This window comes from Miscanthus floridulus, chromosome 13 (genome assembly GCF_019320115.1).
Source record: "Miscanthus floridulus cultivar M001 chromosome 13, ASM1932011v1, whole genome shotgun sequence".
NCBI lineage: Eukaryota > Viridiplantae > Streptophyta > Magnoliopsida > Poales > Poaceae > Miscanthus > Miscanthus floridulus.
The window spans coordinates 27,774,826-27,795,850 of record NC_089592.1 but is presented as its reverse complement, the minus strand read 5'-3'; the positions used below and the strand labels follow the sequence as shown (position 1 = coordinate 27,795,850).

General features: G+C 48.2%; 2 protein-coding genes and 1 non-coding gene across 6 annotated transcripts; 2 read left to right on the top strand and 1 right to left on the bottom strand.

The window, feature by feature from the left end:
• Positions 1 to 449: 449 nt before the first annotated feature.
• Positions 450 to 4,293, top strand: LOC136499234 (cold-responsive protein kinase 1-like). Of its 3 annotated transcripts, XM_066494945.1 has the most exons (8): positions 450 to 610; positions 2,142 to 2,260; positions 2,357 to 2,463; positions 2,549 to 2,759; positions 2,844 to 3,081; positions 3,172 to 3,322; positions 3,750 to 3,845; positions 3,919 to 4,293. In XM_066494945.1, the coding sequence occupies exons 2-8, from the start codon at positions 2,206 to 2,208 to the stop codon at positions 3,961 to 3,963; spliced, it is 903 nt and encodes a 300-aa protein (XP_066351042.1). In that variant the 5' UTR covers positions 450 to 610; positions 2,142 to 2,205; the 3' UTR covers positions 3,964 to 4,293. The 3 variants fall into 3 exon arrangements, with proteins under 3 accessions (XP_066351042.1, XP_066351041.1, XP_066351040.1); XM_066494944.1 differs by having other exon boundaries at positions 3,750 to 4,293; XM_066494943.1 differs by having other exon boundaries at positions 2,549 to 3,081; positions 3,750 to 4,293.
• An 801-nt stretch (positions 4,294 to 5,094) lies between these two features.
• Positions 5,095 to 7,948, bottom strand: LOC136499235 (NAC domain-containing protein 21/22-like). Of its 2 annotated transcripts, XM_066494947.1 has the most exons (4): positions 7,771 to 7,948; positions 7,496 to 7,692; positions 6,727 to 7,019; positions 5,095 to 5,702 (listed from the first exon to the last, which is right to left on the bottom strand). In XM_066494947.1, exons 2-4 carry the CDS (start codon positions 7,680 to 7,682, stop codon positions 5,310 to 5,312), a joined length of 873 nt encoding a protein of 290 aa, XP_066351044.1. In that variant the 5' UTR covers positions 7,683 to 7,692; positions 7,771 to 7,948; the 3' UTR covers positions 5,095 to 5,309. The 2 variants fall into 2 exon arrangements, with proteins under 2 accessions (XP_066351044.1, XP_066351043.1); XM_066494946.1 differs by having other exon boundaries at positions 7,496 to 7,947.
• On the top strand, positions 7,081 to 7,154 carry TRNAV-AAC (transfer RNA valine (anticodon AAC)). Its single transcript has one exon. It is a non-coding gene; the product is annotated as a tRNA-Val (tRNA).
• Positions 7,949 to 21,025: the final 13,077 nt, after the last annotated feature.

Genomic DNA, 21,025 nt, shown 5'->3' with positions numbered 1-21,025 from the left:
TTACAACAAAATTTTAGTCCCTGTTCCATCGGATGGTTGACACATGCATAAAGTATTAGATATAGACGAAAAAAATAACTAATTGCACAGATTGTGGCTAATTTGCGAGACGAATTTTTTAAGCCTAATTAATCCATGATTTGACAATGTGGTGCTTCAGTAAATATATGCTAATGACGGATTAATTAGGCTTAATAAATTCGTCTGATAAATTAGTCTCCATATGTGTAATTAGTTTTATAATTAACTCATATTTAGTTCTCCTAAATAGCATCCGAACGTCTGATGGAACAAACACCCACACATGCCCCGTTCGGATGGTCGGTTCCGTAAGAATTTAATGCTTTCTTCCAAAATTTTAAAAGAATTTATAAGAGAAAAATATTATTTTAAATAAAAAAAGAAATAGACCAAGTCAGAAGTCGGGTTTAAGACACACGAACGGGCCGCAAAGCTCATCTAGTACCTGTACCTCTGTGTCTTCGTCTCTCTGTCTCTCTGTGTGGCCGACTGGCCGTGTCTCCCCAGATCTCCCCAGTCCTCACCGGCGAGGGAACGCGCCACGGGTTCTTGGGCGCCGGCATTGAGGCCGGCAGCGCGCCAGTATCAGGTGAGTTGTCAGTTCTTGATTCTTTGGGTCGGGTGCTGAGGATCTAAGCTTCTGTTCTTGGTTGTCGGGCTTCTGGGCTCCGAAGATCAAGCTGCTTTGCCCTCCCCCCTCCCTCCCTCTCCTTTTGGGGTTAAAAGACGCTCTTTTGTTGCGGCGCCGCCAACGCGGTGTTCGACGAGACTGTAGCGGTGTGCGTCAGCATGCGCCCTTTCGGGCGCTGCTGGGTTTGGCGATTTCCGTAAATGAGGTTTCAGGTGATCTATTGATCTGGATTGGCTTTCTCATTCGAGCGGCTTGCTTGATGATCTTTTTATAAATTCTTGGGAATGGTTGAGGTGGAGTCCGTACGGTGGCTTGCCTCTGCAAAAATAAATGTCAGGGGGGCATCTTTCTGAAATTTCTTCACCAACTTTTATTTCATTGCCCTTGTGTGTGCAACCCTGTTGCACTGATTAGCTAAATTCTTGATTGGCGCCTCCGCGCCTAGTCTAGTTTAGGTGGGTTGGATCGGTGAATGCAATTTGACATCGGTAGATTGGTTACTACTTTCACTTTCTTTGTTTATGTAATACTTCTTCCATTTTGCATCCCAAAGGAAGCGAAATGCACTGTCTTTGTATAAAGGAGGAAAGTACCGTGCTTGTGCATGGCTGGGTATCTAGGGTGGGTGGATAGGAATGTTGTTAGTTCACTGTTTTGACTAGGAATTGTCAAATATGGACTATCTAATTTAGTTTTATTTCGCAATCAAACACTAACATAAAGGAAGTGGAAATTTTTCATACTGTCATGAGAAGAACACATCAAGTTCATGAAAATATCAACTTTTGGTGAAAATAAGAATGCACTATTTTGTTTTCTGTAAAATCAGGTAGACTTTATCCATTTTCTCAGTGTAAAACTGGTGGTGTGCGAAGAATATGTCTGCCAGTTGTGCCAATGCTTACTTTTGTTGTTATTAAAGCTCATGTAAACACAGGTTGCTCTCTGTTTTTTTTCCAAGTTACATCGACCTGGTTCTGTTTTCATGTGATTTCAGGACTATATATTCCCTTACCCCACTAGACACGTTTTATATTAGCTTAGCAAGTTGACCGTTTAACTCCAGAATAAACACTAATTGATTTAACAGTGCTAATAATGTGACAGGTAGAGTCAAATCTGCACATGGGTGCATCAGGTCTCTTATTTATATACATAATTAAGTGTTTCTCACAGTGAACGTGTACCAGTAAGTGGGCCTATCTATGATTACACAATAATGATCACGAGGGACCATTGGGTTGTTACATTGAGACTGTTAATTGTATGCTATAATCTCTGTTACTTTTCTTATGCCCCTCTGTCTATTTCTTAGGAGTTTTTTTTTATTCTTGAACACGCAGGAGAGCTGCGTATCATTATATTAAGAAGAATAAAGGAGTGGGTTTAGAAACCCCATACAGCCACACACATACACACACCCTTTTACATCTAATGTTGTATCTCTCTCTCAAATTTCAAACTTGACCTAAGACCACTTATTTCTCAGGAGCTCAGAGGTCATTCAATTCTGGGGGCATCAACTATATTCAATTTTCAAAAACAAAAAAAAAATGGCCTGCTGTTTTATGTGTGGGACAGGCATGAAACAAAATACTGAAAATGAAGGTGAGCATTTTTGTATCATACATCTGAATTATAAACTCTTCTGTCTAGAAAAGAAAAACTCCTGATACATTTATATTTATGTTCTGGCTGTGCCAGGAGGAAGAAAGGTGAATATTTTTTCCTATCGTGAGATGAGGAAAGCTACACATGGTTTTAGTGGGGCAAATAAGATCGGTGAGGGTGGTTTTGGCTCCGTTTTCAGGGTAATTTTCATAGTTGGCCACTTCAATCAGGTTTAATGTCTATTGTATCGAATTGTCTTATTTAAACTTTACCCTATTTGAACAGGGAAAGCTTAAAGATGGAACAATTGTTGCGGTGAAGGTCCTTTCTGCTAGTTCAAGGCAGGGTATCCGAGAGTTTGTAGCTGAACTTACAGCAATTTCAGATATCGTACATGAAAACCTAATTACCTTGGTTGGTTGCTGTGCCGAAGGGTCTCATAGGATTCTTGTGTACAATTATCTTGAGAACAATAGTCTTTCATATACACTTCTAGGTGACATGCTTACCAACTTTATTCCTTTAACAAGTCAATTTTCTAGTAGCTATGTGATATGTGTGTACTCATATGGTATTGCAGGTTCAGGCCGGAGCAACATCCGATTCAATTGGAGAGCCCGTGTCAAAATTGCTGTAGGTGTTGCTCGTGGGCTTGCTTATCTTCACGAAGAAATTCGCCCCCCTATAATTCATCGAGATATAAAGGCAAGCAATATTCTTCTTGACAAGGATCTTACCCCAAAGATTTCTGATTTTGGGTTGGCAAGGCTCCTCCCGCCCAATGCAACTCATGTGAGCACTAAGGTTGCAGGAACAATGTAAGCATAACCTTGCTTAGGAGTTTGAATGAATTATTGTGTACAATATATTTAGTTCTTATCTGCATTTTTTTTTAATTCCTTTTTCAGAGGATACCTGGCTCCTGAATATGCTGTCAGGGGACAAGTGACAAAGAAATCAGATATCTATAGTTTTGGTGTTGTACTACTGGAAATTGTTACTGGTAGATGTAACCACAATAGTAGATTGCCTCATGGAGATCAATTTCTGCTTGAGAGGGTAAGGCGCTGTCATACTTTGTAAGCCTACGCTTCAGTTTGAGGTTCTCAGTTTAGTTAGCTTTCCAATGCTGAAGTTATCATTTAGGGCCTGCTTGGAACACAGGGATTTTATGACTTCCACAGGATATAGATTAACCAGACCTAATATTGTTTAGTATTTGGTATCTGATGAATTAACTGTAACTATTGTATTTATAGTCTGTCATTTATATTCATCATGGTCAGCTACCAAACATCTTTTGTAGCTAAACCTAAAGAGTCATATGGTTGTAGCTCGCCTTGTCATGTATCCAAATAAAGTAAAATACACCTTCAAAATGAATGGCATTCCAAGTACAAACACTCAAGATATATTTTTTTCTCTGTGGCCAAGCTCACTTAGCTGGGTGTTCCTGAATTTGAAAGTTTTGTTGGTGCTCTTGCAGACATGGACATACTATGAGCAAAGAAAACTAGAGGAGATCATAGATGCTGAAGTAGGGAACGACCTGAACGTTGAAGAGGCATGTCGTTTCTTGAAGGTTGGTCTACTATGCACCCAAGATGCGATGAAACTGCGTCCAAACATGGCCAACATCGTCCTAATGCTGACAGGAGAGAAGGAAGTCTCCATGGACAGGGTCACCAAACCAGCCGTGATCGGTGACCCATACCTCAATGAAAACAACGATCAGAGACCAAGCAATGCAGACACTACCATATTGAGATCCTTTGCCACGACTGAACCTTTAACATCATCAGAAGCAAACACAGAGTGGTCTCTGTGATAAAAAAAACTGGTATATATACAAAAAATATCTTAGATTAAAGGGGGAGAGAGAGATGGAGAATTTTTTTTTGTGGATGCTACGATGCTAAAAAATACTGCATCGCTTCTGTTGATTATGTTCGTTTGTTATTTCATTTTTTGTTGTATATACTTGAAATGGAAGACAGCTATTGGAGTGCTTGGAAGATAGCTATTAACGTGCCTGAACTTGCTACTGTTGGGTTTCAATTCTAGCCTATCCCAACTTGTTTGGGACTAAAAGGCTTTGTTGTTGTTGATACTTGAAATGGAACCATTGGAGTGAAACAGAGGATTGAATATGCTTTACTCATCTGTGTTAGAACTACATATATTGAATATGTAGGGTTTCTACCATATTCAGTTTTTCCAGAATCTGTCTTTTATCTTTTCAGTCTGATCACCTTGAATTCTTGCAAAAATGCTAGCAGTGCCAGTTTATCAAAGTGATCTGGACTAAGTTTATCCCTATGGATAGTACGGAGTACTACCTTTGCGCCTGGATTGGCATGTCTTGTGCCTTCCAGCAAGTGCCATTCAGAAGACGAAATTTACCTATGAAACACGAGATATGGATTCATAGAAAAGTTTGAACTAAACGTGAGAACATCTCAATGCAAAGAGTGAAAGGAAGGTGACAGTGCATCAGAACTAGAGCCTGAAAATTTAGCAACTCCTAGAGTTTCATCACACTTCATTACATTGTAAATATTTGTCTTTCACCGACTATCTAAAGTTTATCAGGTGCATATCCATCCCTTAAACCTGATTGTGGTAAGAATAAGAATAAGAAACCTGAAATTTATCTCAGCAAAGACCCATACAAGGCTATTCATAGCGTTTTTTGGGGGAAAAGGGGCTATTAAGTGTGTGTACTTGGAGAATCAAACCTTGCAGCGACTTTGCAGCAAAATATCATTTGTTCACGTTCATCTGCACTTAGAAACATATTTGGAGAATAGAGAAATAGGAACAACCGAACAAGATATAAGGACACGGTTCCTTCATTAGCAATCCTATATTCCTATGTACAAATACTACGCCAAGCCATTAGTCCAATAATGAATAATCTAATCTGTAATCTGCATGTCACACTACTAGTCAAATTTAATCTGCATGTACACTCAGTACTAACACTCCAGACCTCCAGTAGGACAGCACTTCACAACCACTATCCAGCAAACAACACAGATCTATCTCATATCCCAAGGGGGTTCCACATCTGTAACATGCCATTTTCCTGGTTCCAGTTGCAATTTGGAGTCAGCTCCAGTACTGAACTACTGTTGTTTGAGACACTGCTCATCACTGTCCTGATGGATTCCTTCTCGGAGGTGTCGAACTCCAGAAGGTCCCCAAGGCTCACTGGTCTCTTGAACGGCAGTGCCAGCAGACCGGAGAAGCAGGACACCTGCTCTGAAACCGTTGGTGCGGCACCGTAGTCGGTGTAGGTGTCAGCGAGGGGTGCAAGCGGCAGGGCAGCCGGCAGTTCTGGCCAAGCCGATGGGGTGCCGTCCTGGGCATCTTCAGAAGCTGGCCTTGGGGTGGTTGTTCTGCTCTTGTAGAACACCCTGCATAGCACCCAGTCCTCCTGAATTTTGCAGAGATATGTTATGTTATATATAGTCCATATAGAAATTGCAAGTGATATATGGCTGGAAATATGAGGCCAGTTGAAATTGAACATATATCTTGGCTGGATGCAGTAAAATCCTTATCCTAAGTAGGGCAAGAATATTCTGAATTCTGATAGGCTGATTCAGTAGACTGATGTCATACATAATGTTGATGCAATGCAACTAACATAACCGCCCTATGTAGCAAGTTGCGTTGAATAGTTTCATTTTCTGGAGTTGGTTACTTGTCGAGGAATAAGCAATCATACAAATGTTTGGCAACTCGAAGTAAAGAATTAGTGAACTGGAGAGTCATCACATACTTTTCAAGGTAGTGTTCAGTACATTAATTTACTCTACTATGTGATGTTGATGGCACTGACATAACATCATTTACAACAAGCTACTTGAAGGACTTTGTCTTGCAAGTTTGGAACTTGAGGAAATTAGCAAAACTACAGATCTGATTGTTTAATTAATTGGCAACATGAGTAAAAGAAGAATTAGTCGTATAGAGAGTCAAATAACTCCTTTTCAAGGGAATGTTCAGTACATTAATTTACTCCATTCACTGTAGCTTATATGATGGAATCAGTTGAACAACTTTGGATTGGATCATTGCAGGCAGTGACGTAGGCATGAATTGACTGAAAGGTAGTAATGGATGGGGAGACTAGGCCATGAATAATGGTACCGTGCATATACAATAATTGGGGTGGGCAACTTGCAGGTAGTTTTGTCATGCGAGAATGTTGAACGAGACCTACACGCTTGGATAGAGCCAAAGAGTAAGAGCTTCTTTAGCATCATCACAGAGGTGCCAAAGACAATTTTGGTGACCAATTTTTTTTTTTCTTTTTGTAAACCTTTGGAAGGACTGTAAAAATCCTAAAGAACAGCGAACATAGTACTGCTATTTTGATATAAATACCATCACCTGAGACTTAGGTTTGTGACAACATGAACCAAGAATATATGGTGTATGCAGATCTAGGTTACCTTCGTTGCCGCAGCTGGTACCGACGGCGCGGCGTGTGGGTGGAGGCGGAACTCGTGCATGACCCACTCCGTCTTCCTCCCCTTGGGCGCTCGGCCCCGGTAGAACACCAGCGTCTTGCGCATCCCCACCACCGCCGTCGCATCCTCGCCACCGCCGGCGACGACGGCGCGGTCCTTGCCGGTGGCCTTCCAGTAGCCGGAGCGCGTGGCGCGGTTGGTGCGCTGCCCCGTCGCGTACTTGCGGTCGCGCAGGTTGAAGAAGTACCACTCCTTCCCACCCACGCACGCAGATTCTGATCAACATCGACAAATGACCTCCATTAGATAACTCGTACTGAAGAACATCACAAAAATGGTTTCGTGGTGTAGTTGGTTATCACGTCAGTCTAACACACTGAAGGTCTCCGGTTCGAACCCGGGCGAAGCCAAAATTTTTGTTCATTTTTGCAGAACTACTGAATTAGTAAAGTCGATATATTCTTGTTCCATTTTTTTTAAAGAAGAATGAAGAGAAATAAATAAATTAAGAAGAAAGAAGAACGAGCAACATTAGCAAAAAAAAGAGTATTGTTGATTTCTGCAATGAATCAGATTTAATTTGCTGAGACCGAGAAGACACGGAGCATAAGGGTATTGTTGATTTCTGCAATCAATCAGAATTAATTTTCTGAGACTGAATGTACGGAGCATGAGAAGAGAAGAAGAAAAAATTTACTGGATCATTGAGAGTAGCTATCAGTGTAATTAGCTAGTGCTTAGTGCTACCGACCTGGAAGGTCCCATGGCTCGCACTTGTTGAGGTCGACGTCGACGATGGCCGCGCCGCCGCCGCGATGGCCACGGCCGGATCCGGAGAGCTTGTGGAGGAGGTAGTCCAGCACGAGCTCGTCGTCCCTGGGGTGGAACCTGAACCCCGGAGGCATTCTCGCCTCCATCATGCTGATCGACAAGCTCATCTTCTTCTACCTAAATAAATGTTGCGGCTCTAGTATGTCAGAGAGAGATTTGAAGGCCAGCTGCAGGGCAATAATGGGAATGGAGCACCTCATGATTCATGAAGCGGTAGGATGTGGTATAAGTAGGGTGCACAAGTCAACCATGCAACTTCCATATGCTTGAGTATATTGATGGTCATTCTCACATATAGGTCCTATGGGGTGCAAGAGGCTAGCTAGCTAAATGGTGCTAACCAGCTAGAGTAATAGGTCAATTCAAGCGCGGCGCCTCATGCCCACGTCAATCCAGCTACTCTCAACTCTCCTTCCATTTCGTTTTACTATTTTTTTCCTCTTGCAGCTGATTTAATTAAACTGTTACATCCTAACTGTCCACTAAACAACAACAGCAACAACATTATTAAATAAGCCTATCTCTTTCTTTCCTTTTTATGAAACACAAGAGACCTAGACATTGACTCCTATAAACGAAGGCCAGTAATAACCCTAAATGAATAGGGCCGTTTGTTACGAAAATAAATTTAGAAAAAAAATGGGAGTACACATGTCAGGTCTAGGACTTGCACCCTTAGATATATAGATACTCCATCCGTCCTCAAAAGGATGTAATCACATATAGAGAAAAAAATAGCACATAACAAAGAAGACACATGTATCCTACTCTTTTTATTGTCCACATGTGTTGACGTGACAAAAGGAAATGATTGAAGCTATAAACTTTATTCCATTATTCATCTATAGAGCACATTTTTTTTAGGATATATCATACCTACTCACAAGACTAGAGTTGCATTCTTTTTGGACAACACATAAGTCCTAGAATTGCATTCTTTTTACGACGGATGCAGTTCGTTATACCATAAACAACCTACCAAATGAGCTACACTTATTTAGCAACTAAAGCCTCTCCTTATTATTGTTACCTTAGTCCTATCACAGTGGCTAGCCTTGTGGTTTTAAATTGTAGTTGTTATTGTTTCCCTTCATCTATTCCTTTCACATATGCTTAGCCTTATGGTAGGAAATATACAAATATCCAAAGACAGAGGAATGTGACTGTCGGTAGATTATACATGCGCAGAGGATTCCTCACGACATGCCCACGTGCAAACAAATGGACAAAATTTCATGTGGCCAAAGTGAAGATGCCAAGTCTTTTCTAGTAACTACTAGTAGTAGAAACATATATGCTACCTAAACAAAATCGTTTGCTGGTCCCTTTGCCGACAGAAGCAACAAAGTTGGAGAGTTATACTCAAAATGAAGATGCTCAACTTTTTCAGTCATAAGGATATTTTGCAACATTAATAGAATTCCATTTCTTTCTTGGCACTAGCTAGCAATTGAAGCTAGCTGGCTAAATACACCATGGACAAAATGGCGTACTAATACACATTACTCCTAAAATAAATGGCTAATTAGGTTACATGCATATTTAGACCCTGTGTAGAGAAAAAGAAGATAGGCACATGGTTATTTGGGAAAGCATGCTGTGGTGAACAGCATGATATTTAGTTTGTTCCTCTTGGCTGTACCATTATCGGGTCAGTTTTGTTCACATAAAGAATTCAGATCTCGCCGACCAGCAGAAGGATATATATGACAAATAATCAAAGATAACAATTCTATAGGGTCTGGACGTCACAGTTGTGCAAAAGATGGTGAAAGGGACTCTTCTGCTTTAATGAATGGTAGAGCTTTGCTTGCTAGGTTTATTTTTGAAGGTTAAAGCTTTAATTTGCAATGTTATCTCTTTTTCTTTCTTTTTCTGTAATGGTGAAAATGGCACAAATACTGAATTATGTAGATGGAGAAGCAGCTTTCTTTATTTTTGCGATAAGATGTCTCAGTGATTTTAGATTTAAGCTAGCTATAGCTAGTGAAACTGATTAATCCATTGGTGTGATCATGCTGCCACATATATCACACAATTGGATTAGCATGTGTTGACAATGGATATATAGATGTAATACAGAAAAAAACATGACAAAGCAATTAAGACTTTCCATATATATGTGCCAATATGCCTGCTGAAAGAGAGGCATCACTAGCTGACAAGTCACAACATGCACACTCACGAGTTGCACAATCTTTTTTCGAAAGCGTGCTTGGCACATGCTTCATTAAGAGAGGTTAGAGTTGGTATAAAGATACATAGGACTCACATGTAATCCCAGGATTATCAACAAAATCCCATGGGCACAAACCAAAGCCAGAAACACTAGTTGCACAATCACACATATAAATATTTATTTATTTCCTAGCTTTCAAGATAGAGAGTTCTCTGAAATCTTATCTGCACAAGCTTGACGACGATGCATGGCCATCCGAAACTGACCGCCGGCATAGTCACAAGCGACGTTAACCCGGTGGGAGCAGCTTCACGTGGCCTCTCACGTGCCACGGCCCACGTGTCCACTGGCATGGCCGTGCGATCCGAGATGAACGGTCTGGAAATCGCAAGGGAGTCACCGTCTAGGGGCCGGGACAGAATGCGCAGCTTTTATCCGAAGCAACTTCTACCTCCTATTGGCTCGCCTATTATTGGCTGCACTTACACATGAGATGAGATGCTATATATGTACAGTGTATGATAGAGATTGAGAAATCGAACAAGGATGTACTGTGATATTGCGGCGCTCATCTTTCACAAGTGGAAATGACTGGTCATTGTCTAGGGCATTTATATAAAGTAAATTATGACCTACCTCATGTAGATTTATCTGGATGGGACAATGTCTTGGTGGCGGGGTATTTGTCGACTACCAATACTCTTATAGCAACTTTAGCAAAGCCTCCAAATAAATCCCTATTTTTTATTTGAGGGCTTCCTCTATGTTTAAGGGTCCTATTTTTTGGACCCAACTCCAATAGTATCTTTCAAATTTGAGTCCCTATTTTTTTAGGACCCACTTGTGATTCACATAACTCACATGCCGAGTCCATGTGCTCGTCGTCCTCGAGTCCTAGCGCTCAGCTTGACACCCACCCTGCAGAGGGCAGCCTCATCGCCCTCCCCTTCTCTACCACCACGGAACCCTACCCCCCGCTCCCGTGGATCGGAAAGCTTCTTCCCTATGTTCGGCTCGATAGTCACCCCGATGAGGACAGCCCCATTGTCCTCCTCTTCTGGGACTTCTTCTGGTCACATGGATAGACGTTCGACTTCTTATGGGACACCTCCACCTCGACATGGGCTACCTCCACAAGCACGACCACAGCTCTGCCTCCAACCACACCAGGGTCGTCTCCATGAGGATGAGGGTGATCTATCGGGTCATTGCGGACGTGTAGATTGGTTGTGGGCAAGTGTGGGAGGGTGGTAGAGGCTACTCAGGAGACAGGGGAGGCCCACATCGGTCATGGAGATGGGGTAGACACCAACGGCGGCGCGCACCAGGCACGCGAGAAGATAAAAAGGTGCACGCGCTAGGGGGGAGCAGTCAACTACCATTTACGTTTGAGTGTCATGGGGTCGCCCATTGTAATGAGGGTTGGGGGTTAGGGGTGGGGAGATTTGAGGGCCTTCCCATTTTGAGGGCTAGGATAGGAATCTTGTTGGACTTGTGTTTTTTACTTGAGCCTCCGAATTTTGGTTTAGGGGGCTGTTTAAGGGCCCTTCTGGAGTTGCTCTTATTAATCCCATACACCACTACTTTCGAAAGCTTCTACAATTACTATAAAAGTGGTTTTTGCCCACACCCACTTTTTGTAGGCCATAGACGGTGATCACACTACTGTATTTGAAGGGTGTTGATGGTTACTAACTCATCATTTCATACCATCAACTATGCTTAATTTGAAAATGTAAATGACTTCAAACCATAGTCATACGATTTATCTCTAATCAATTCCATAAGTTTTGGTGACCATGTGAGTATAGGAACAAATGGATGAAAGATTGGCCAAAATGCTTTTACAACATTTTTATTTGGGTCTTAGAAGAGAAACTGCACAATTCCTTGACACCACCTCAGGATGAGCCTTTTTACCTGTCTGGGTTAGTGAAGGGAGAACCACTCTTGATAGAATCCTTAAGAACACTACATACACTGCCATTCATGATGAATATTCCAATGAGGAGGTAATCCCAAAGGAAGAACAAGCTTTAGTGGCCTAATCTCCACCAAGCCCTTCCTAGAACCAGCCACAACTAGCTTTCCTGAACCAACCTAGGTGTCGGTACAGAAAGTGACCAACTAGTAAATATTTGTAGTTTTGCTGTACGTTATGATCGGAGGTGGCCTAGCACTCAATGACATGAGATTTAGACTAGTTCAGGCAACGTGCCCTACGTCCAGTGTGGGTCGGTCGGTGACTTTATTCCCGAGCCTAGGTCCTCAAAGTCTGTAGTGGGGTTACAAACGAGAAGGAGAAATGAGGGGTGTACGGTTGGTCCGGTCGGAAGGGCCGAGATCGACAGGAGTTATGCTATGAACGGAGTGTCCAACCCTAAACCTGAACTTGAAGAAATCGACTTGGGTTAACTGCCTTTTGTTTGGAGGGAGCACATCCCCTTTTATAGAAGAAGGGGATGGCTTTACAAGTGAGAGAGAGTGGGTACGGATGTTTCTAAGCCTTGTTGCCCACGCCGATGGGGATGGGACAATGGTGGGCGCCCGCAATACTGTTGATGTCACTACAGAATGTTAGGTACATGTGGGAGGTTGAGCTGCTTTCTTCAAGACTGGGGGACGTCGGTACCTGCAAAAATGCTGTCTCGCTGACTGGAGGCATGGCTTTACCATGTTCGCCTGGCACGGTGAATCCTGGTGCCCACAATACTGTCGATGCCAAGAGGCACATGGGGGGTCTTACCGTACGGGTGTTTTTGACCGGCGCCTACAATACTATAGAGGTAAATGTCAGCGCCTACAATACTGTTTGTGGTAGGGTGGTTGTAAAATACTGTTCCGCAGGGTATGGTCCCTGGTGCCGTGGTTTGACTTGCGAGCCCTATCTTGCCTTCCTTAGTACGCCTACTGGTTCTTTCTGAGCGGGTGTCCCCGGTCGGATGGCCCCAGTCGGTACTGGCGTGCCAGTCAGAAAATAGCGATGGGCAGGGTTTTCTATGAACCCTGGTCGGAGACACGGGGTCGGAGTCAGAGGCAGTCTTCGGGTCAGGCTTTCTGGGTGGAGGCCGTGCCAAGGCGGCCGAGGCCTGACGCTAGCGCTCCGATCGGAGAGGCCGTTCAGAGTTAGCCTGAGCCTGAGCTAGTGCTCCGATCAGAAAGATGGGTCGAAGGTGGCCAGGGCCTAAAGCGAGTGCTCCATTCTGTTGAATTTAGACTCTCAGGCCGATCCAGAGGAAAAGAAGGCCGTCCTCCTGGGCCAAGCCCTGGCGTGGAAGCCGGTACCCGAGGGACCCTGGGTTTATGAACCCGACAGGAGCCCCTAAGCCCCCGGGCGATTCGGGCAGAATCGTCCGGGGGATTTTTGTCTTACCAGTGGGTGCGCGCGAGTGCACCCGCGGGTGTAGCCCCTGAGCCCCCGGGCGGTTCGTGCCGAACCGACTGGGCGGTGTTTCTGAGTTTTGTCAACGGGGGATGTTTTTTCTGTTTTGTCGGCGGGTGCGCACGAGCACACCCACGGTTGTAGCCCCTGAGCCCCAGGCGGTTTGGGCCGAACCGGCTGGGGGTGTTGTCTCAGCAGGCGTGTATGCATGTTTTTTAGTTTGAGATAGAATTTTGTAAAACCGCGGCGTCGTTGCGCGTCGTGGGATCGGGTGAGCCGGAGTCGTGAACGGACCATGGCGTCGGTCTGCGCCGTGGATAGAGCTAGTTCGGTTTGGTTGTGTCAGAGCTCACTGATCTTTTGGCGTCGATGCGTGCCACGGGATCGGGTGAGGTGGAGTCATGATTGGACCCAGGCGTCGGTGCACACCGTGGATCGAGAGAGTTAGTTTTAGTTAGTTCAGAAAGCCGTTACGCGAGTTTAGGAGTCATGGTCCTAGGAGCCATAGCCGGATGTCGCCGATCCTGTCGACGCAAGTTTAGGAGTTGCGGTCCCAAGAGCCGTAGTCGGATGTCGCTGATCCTGTCGACGCGAGTTTAGGAGTCACGGCCCCAAGAGCCGTAGCTAGATGTCGCTGATCCTATCGACACGAGTTTAGGAGTCATGGTCCTAGGGTTTATTTGGAGCACAGTGAAGCCGTCCGAAGCTGTTACGAAGACGTTGTTAGTTTAGTTAAAGATCAGACGAGGCGGTGCTCGTGGGTCCTAGCGTCGGTGCACGCCGGGGACCAGGCGAGTCATAGTCGTGGATCTGGCGAGTTCGAGGTCACCGTCCTTGGCATTTTTCTTGAGCCCCCGAGCCCTATCGGGCCTTTCACAGGGGTTGATGTGAGTTTATGTGCGTTACCCTATCTGGTTCCTCACAAACCAGGAGGGCTGAGTTTCGTCTCCTGTCCCGATCGCTCGGGCTCGAAAGACTAGCTCGGTGAGTTGTTAACGGGTGTGATCGAGTGGAATCTGGGTCTGTCGTTCGTGATAGGGTCGGCATAGCCCTCTTGTGACATTCCACTACTCCTTTACCTGCAACCCGATAGATGCCTAGGTCGTTTCGGAGACCAACCTGGGTGGCCTTTCGGCCTCCCATTCGATGAAGATTCTATGGGCTTGGCGAGAGGTTCAGGATCGAACAAGAAGGTTGAGATGACCTAGTCTGCTGGATCGGGCTAGGTCCACATGGTGCTCATCTATGGTTTTCTCCCCTGGCTCTATTGGTTACTCATATCAAATGAGGCAACCGCCGCTTCATGACGCAACACGGAGCGTTCTGATGCATTTCGCTGCATGTGCGATGCTTAGTTCCCGAGCCCTTGAGCGGTTCATGCCCTAACCGTCTAGGGGGTTCAGGCGTATGGTATGAAATGCGCGTATGGATGTATGAATGTTTTAAATTGAAATAGAGGAGCTTTGATAGTGTTTTACCTTGACGACTAGAGCGACGAGGTTCAAAGACCTCCAGTCAGAAATGTCTGACCGAGACCTACACTTATCAATCGTGGGTTAGCCCTCGCGTGAATAGTTTTGTGTTTCGTGAACATATGCTTACCTTGATGACCTGAGAGACAGGGTTCAGAGAGCATCAGTCAGAAATGTCCGACCGGGACCCATGCTTGTCATTCGAGACAGAGTCGACATGGCCCGCATGGGGCGCCCCTTCGCTTCCTACCTGTATCTCAGGTGCTTATCCTGAGTGAATCGATCGACTCAGGAGGGTCTGGTTGTCTCCCAGCGGAGATTTCGTGTGGTGGGGCCTGCACGACTGGAGTGACAGAGTTTGAAGAGCTCTAGTCAGAAACGTCCGACTGGTACCTGTGCTTGTCAATCATGGGTTAGCCCTTGTGTGAACTGTATGTATTAATGACCACATGCTCACCTCGGTGACCTGAGAGACGGGGTTTGAAGAGCTCCAGTCGAAGCTGTCCGACCAGGACCTATATCTCAGGTGTTTATCCTAAGTGAATTGATCGACTCAGGAGGCCGGTTGGTCTATCCCAGTGGAGACTTCGCTGTTGGATCTCTCTAGGTCACGCCTGGGGAGATAGGGAGCCATCCACGTGTGGTGACGCTTCGGTTTTCATGCCCGACGTGCGGTAGTAGCTGGTCGTGCGGTAGTGGTGGGCCATGTCCTGGTCGTGTCCCATCTGATCAGGAGCCATTTTGTCATGCTGGGCATGTCTCATCGATCAGGGGGTGTCCCATCTGCATTAAATGGAAAGAGAGAGAGAGAGTTTCTCACCCCGCCGCTTCACCTTCCCGATCGGCACGTCCTTTCCTAACCACTGCCCCCCTTTCTTTAAGTAGGAGAAGAGAGAGGGTGTTCGCCTCGTTCTTTGGCCTATTCGTCGTCTGCCGCCGCCGCCTTTCTTTCTCCTCCTCATCGAGAGTGTTCCTGAGAGCTGTGGAGGTTTCGAGGAAAGGAAGGGGAGAGAGCGAGGGAGAAGAGGAGAACTCCTGATCCTTTTCGCAAGCCAGAGTGAGGATGTCGGACTAGAAGTCATCCACCGTGAGGAAGTCGGTGCTGGAGGCCTTCGTCCAGAAAGGGTTTCTATCGCCATAGGAGGTGGCGCACTAGAGGGTCCCTAGAAAGGAGGAGTTCCCGCAACCTCGTTCCGACAAGGTGGTTTCATTCCTTACCTTCCACGAGCAAGGTTTGGGATACCCCGCGCACTGGTTCCTGCGCGGGCTTCTCAACGAGTGGGGCCTAGAGCTGTAGCATCTCAATCCGATGGGGGTGCTACACCTTGCCGAATTCGTTACTGTCTGTGAGGCTTTTCTTGGGATGGAGCCGCACGTGGATTTCTTCTTGCGGCTCTTCTCCCCGAAAGCCTTGACGGCGGGGGACTCGGCTAAGATCGCACCGGTGGGAGGATTCACCCTGCAGAGGAAGTTGAGCATGGGAGACTCGTATCCCAGGTACCTCCCCTATGACTCCAATTGGCGGTGGCATGAGGAGTGGTTCTGCATTAGGAATCCAGTAGCGGCGCCATTCCCGGTGTTCACCGATAGGAGGTCGGAGAAAAAAGAAAGTTGGTCGTGGGGCTGTGCCAAAAAGGAGAAGCATAAGATGGGAGTCATTGAGGCAGAGCTCCGGAAGCTCATGAAGAGTGGCCTCAACGCGGTGTGGGTGTTTCACACCCTGTACCATCATCGGGTCGTGCCGTTGGTGGAGAGGGTGTGGCCGATGTGGATGTACGACGGCCTCACAGACCCGGACCGTATGTCATCGGAGGATCTATCGGATGACGAGGTCTGGAGTCACATTGGCCGGGTGCTACAGCTAAGGCCCAAGGAGAGGGTCAAAGGGAGGCCCATACCTTTCAACTCTTCAATCGTGTCCTGCCTGGTTCATTCCCTTCTCTAATCCGCGCATTTTTCTCTGCTTTTCCTATTTCTTGATTGGGGGTCGTATGTTCCACAGAGGCTTGGAAAGTACAAGTCCCGGTCGCACCTTCCCAAGGGACCAGAGGGCCAGGCCTGGCAAGCCGCTCAGAAGGAAGTGGCAGAAGCCCAGAACAAGAAGAGAACTAAGGAGGTTCGGCGGAAGGAAGAGAAGAAGAAGGAGGTCGCCCGGCGCATGAGGGCCAGGGAACGTAGGAGCGACGTCGAGTTGGAACTCGCATCGGATGACCCTCCTATAGATTTGGAGGACATGGTTTTCTCCGATGAGGAGGAGAGTCAGGAGGTCGTTGCGACCTTGGCAGAGCGTTGTGGCCCTGAGGCGACGTCCGCTGGTGGTGAGTAGGAGGCTACGCGGCGTGCGGTGGTTCCTACGTCGAGGAAGCGCGCAGCGAGTGCGGACGTCGTTGGCGAGCGAGCGGTGAAGCGACCGCGGTCACCACGCCCCTTGGCGGCATCGCCGATCCCGTCATCGTCCGTGGCGGGTGCGGCTGAGTGAGCCGAGCGGTCCGAGGAGCGGACGGGCGCTTGCGCGGTGATGGAATCGGTGCCAATGACGGACTTGCAGCCGAAGGAGGCCTTGCATGTCGTGGCTGTAGTCGAGCAGTCTAGGCGGTCTGAGGGGCAGACGGGTGCCCGGCCGATACGCGACTTGTAGTCGGAGGATGCCCCGCCCGTTGCTTAGGTCGGGGAGTCCCGAGCTAGAGGTCGCAGCGACCCATAGGCCAGGTGGGAGCCGATCGGGATGACTCCGACCCCATTCGAAGCGAGGGGGCGTGGGTCGTAGCTTGGGAGCGGTCCTCGGCCCGTAGGTCCATGGTCGTCGGAGCCTGCCTTCCACGTCGTGCCGCTCGCCACCCGGTATGTTTCCTTGCTTCTTCGATTCTTGCTGGTCGAGTCTTTGCGGAGTGTGGCTTACCTGTGACTTTTGTTTAGCGGCCGGGGGATGCCGGGGTTGAGCATCGCCCTGACCCCCATGCAGGAGGTTTGGAGGCCCACACTGTAGCGTGTGGTGGCAGCAAGGCCTTCCCTCCCAGGGGTGTTGCCCCCCAGGGGGGCTGCTGATAAGGCAGCGGTGGTGGCGTTGGTGTTGGCAGTGATCCCGGTGCCGACGGTGGAGGTGACGCTCGTGGCCCCCTCTCTGGCAGTTGCGGTGGAGGAGATGATGGAGAGCGAACTCCCTATCTGGCCGGGTGGAGGGCTGCATGACCTATCCTTGCCGTCGGAGCCGAATACGCCAGAGGGAAGCGTGGCTGGGGCAAAGCTAGGATGCCCGGCGGCGTCTCATGCGAACATGGTGGTGGAAATCTCGTCTGACGACGAGGCAGATACCGTGGCGGAACCGGTGGTGTCGCCGTGGGAGCTGGTGGTGGTCCGGTCGGAGGCTGGGCCCTCCAGCGGTTCATCAGAGGGTGACCTAGAGTGGCCCTTCCCCGAGGACCCGTCAAAGGCGAGGTTCGTCCTCCAGGATTCCCGGGAGTGCCAGCTTTGGGAAATTTTTGGTGGACAAGGGCATGCCGTGGTGTCTGAGCTCACCAAGCTGTCCGCAAAGCTGGAGAGCGCCTAGAAGCAGGCTTAGTTTGCCCAGCAGCTGGTTGAGGTCAACCTACAGCTTGCCGTGGAGGTGAGTTTTTGGTACTTCTCCTCGCCCTTTGAATCTTTTGTCGGTTGTTTTTATAACGCTTGTTTTTATAGGAGATAAGGAAGGTGTCGTCCCGCAAGTCACACTTCCTCCGGGCAGAACACGCTCGGACGGCCGAGCTAGAGCACCGGGCGGAGTCGACTTGCCGTGAGTCCCAAGTCTAGACGGTCGAGGCGGCCGTGGCGCGGGTGGAGGGGCAGCGGGCGACTGCTGCCGAGCAAGGGCTTGAGGCGGCGAAGGCCCGCCATGAGGAGATCGAGGCAAGGCTACGAATGTCCTTGGCCAATACTGAGGCGGCACTTCTAGAGGCCTTGGCGGCCCTTGAGCTGGAGCGGGCCACCCTAGAGAGGGCACAGAAGGCCCTGGAGGTGGACCAAAGGGCCCGGTCAGAGGCGGATCAGGAAGTGCTCACGCTCTGGAACTAGGTGATGGGGATGGAAGATGTGAGTACCCGGTTGCGTGAGCAGGTGGCCCGGCAGGCAGAGGATTTCTCCACCCTTGAGGCCTCTCGCACCGGTGCGTACCCTTTTGTTTTCTCGTGGTGTTGATTTTTCCCTTAGCCTATTTCTGAGTTTGTCGCCCTTCCTCTAGAGCTGGGTGAAAAGGTGAAGGCACTGGAGCAAGACCTAGAGACGTCCAAGGTGAGCTTCAGTCGAAACGTCGAGGAGCTGGCCAAGTCCCATGAAGAGCGACGTGCTCTCGAAGGGGATTTGGACCAGATCTATAATGCTGCTCGGCTCGTCGTCTTAGAAATATTTGGGTCGGCGCTAAGTACCAGTGTGCCCACGGTCCAACTGGCCGAGGTCCTAGATGCAGTCAAGGACCTTGTTAGGAGCGAGCTGTTTTATGGAGCGTTGGGGGTGCTGACCTCGGTGGTGACGCACCACCCGAACCTGGACTTCGACGCTATCTGCAGTGGGTATGCTAAAGGTCTAAGCATGGAGGACATCTAATCCATCAGGGTGAGCTTGCTGCCGCACACGTGGTCGGTGTCAGAGCAAGTCTCTATCGAGTGGGTGATGGACGTTTGCCGTCAAGACATGGCCCGAAGCATGCGTGGAGAGAATGCTTCCGAGCCTGCGGATAGCCCGGAGCCTGGTTCAAGGGGAAATGTCACCTCGGCCTCGATCGAGCCGAACATCGTGCCACCGGGGAGTGAGCAGCCTACGCTTTCGTCGGTCGCGCCGCCAGCAGATGCCGCTGGGTCAGTTTAATAGCTTGTAGAATATAAGTAGTTAGTAAACGTAAAAAGTTTTAAGTTCGTGGGGGAGCCCCCATGTAAGACGTTCGTGGTGTGTTTTAATGACTGCAATCAGCTTTTGTTTTTGTGATGGAGTTGCTCCATTCAGGGAAGCTTGTTCCCTTTCGTTTCTTAGTTCTCCCTTAGCATAATTTTGTTTTAAATTTCTTTCTATCTCGTACCTGCCTGTTTGTTCCATAGGTCACAACCTTGCGAGCCTGGGGCGTGGCCCATGAGGCTCGGCCGGTCGTAGCCATAGGAAAAGGTGGGGTGTGATCAGTCGAAATGTTTTAAAGCAAAGTTACGTAAGGTAAAACAAAGGAACGAACTACCCCCTTTTTGGGGTGGGAAGGAATTTCTCCATACAAAAGCAAAAGAGTACTTGAGGTAAAAAACAACAAAGGGGTAATAGAGCCCCCTGGTGGAGCCCTCGAGTGCTCCGAGCCAAACAGTGTTTGGGTCGGGGTGCTCTTGTAGGAGCATTCGCTAAGTAAGGTAAGACTGAAACTTAGGAAAAGAAGAAAAGACATAGCTGTTCCAAGGTGCTTGGTGAGAGCATTGTCGTCGTTATCCTTCAGTCGGTAGGCGTCCGGTCGAATTACTTTAGTCATTTGGATCCTTGCCTGTTCTGCCCTCTTCTTCTGTTGCTGCTTCTTCTCCTTTTTCTTGGCCTGCCAGCCTACCTCAGTAGGCGCTTGAGGAGCAGGCAGTCCTTGTAGAGGTGGTTCACAGGGTAGTTGTGGTTGGTGCATGGACTCTCCATGAGCTCGTGGAAGTGGTCGGAGGGACCCTGCTAGGGCTAAGTGCCCAGGTGATCGACCACGGCGACCGACGCGGAGGTGGCCGGTCGGCGGTGATCCTTTCTGTTCTTTTTCCCCTCTACGTGGTGGGGCCCTCATCTTGATCCTGGCGCTTGGCCTTTCCTTTGCCATGGCCCTCATTGAAGTGCGGTGAGAACGATGCTTGCTAGGGGAGTTGGGCAAAGGTTGGTGGTCCTAGGCCGTCAGTGCTGGTACTCCGATCGACGCCGCGCGTGTCTTGGTTCAGCCCGAGGCACGCGTAGACAGGCAGTCGGCACGAAGCGGTCATCAAGTCAAGACGAGGTGCGGTTGCAGCTTCATGTGCCACACTCGGTGGTTGTGGCGGCGATAGGGCGTAGTGCCCCATCTGCTGCGTCTCTGTTCCCCGGATGGGGAGCGAGGTCACAACTTGGCATCGCGATACGGAGCTCTCCGCTTGTTGAATGGCGGCGGTCTCCACTAGTGCCCAGAGGTTCCAGTGGATCGCCTGTTCACGAGGGTCGTTCGGCTCGGACAAGCTGTGCAGGAGCATTGCCGCGGCGGTAATGATCTGGCTGGCCCGAGCGAACTATGGGGGATCGGTTCCCCTATTTGGGGTGTCGCACTGGACCCAACGGGCGCGCCCCTGGGCACCATTCGCCAGTCTATGCGCATGGGACGCATCGTGGTGCGCCAAGCGCGCTGGCGCAGTTGGTGGCCGATGCGGCCACTGTCGTTGTAGATCCTCCCCATGCTCACGCGTGAGCTCGAGGGTC

Coding starts and splice junctions, on each gene's coding strand:
- LOC136499234 (XM_066494943.1), top strand. CDS start 2,206: ATGGCCTGCTGTTTTATGTGTGGGACAGGCATGAAACAAAATACTGAA. Junction 3,082..3,171: donor ACTAAGGTTGCAGGAACAAT/GTAAGCATAACC, acceptor TTCCTTTTTCAG/AGGATACCTGGCTCCTGAAT. Junction 3,323..3,749: donor ATCAATTTCTGCTTGAGAGG/GTAAGGCGCTGT, acceptor GTGCTCTTGCAG/ACATGGACATACTATGAGCA.
- LOC136499235 (XM_066494947.1), bottom strand. CDS start 7,682: ATGAGCTTGTCGATCAGCATGATGGAGGCGAGAATGCCTCCGGGGTTC. Junction 7,020..7,495: donor CGAGCCATGGGACCTTCCAG/GTCGGTAGCACT, acceptor GATGTTGATCAG/AATCTGCGTGCGTGGGTGGG. Junction 5,703..6,726: donor TACCAGCTGCGGCAACGAAG/GTAACCTAGATC, acceptor TGCAAAATTCAG/GAGGACTGGGTGCTATGCAG.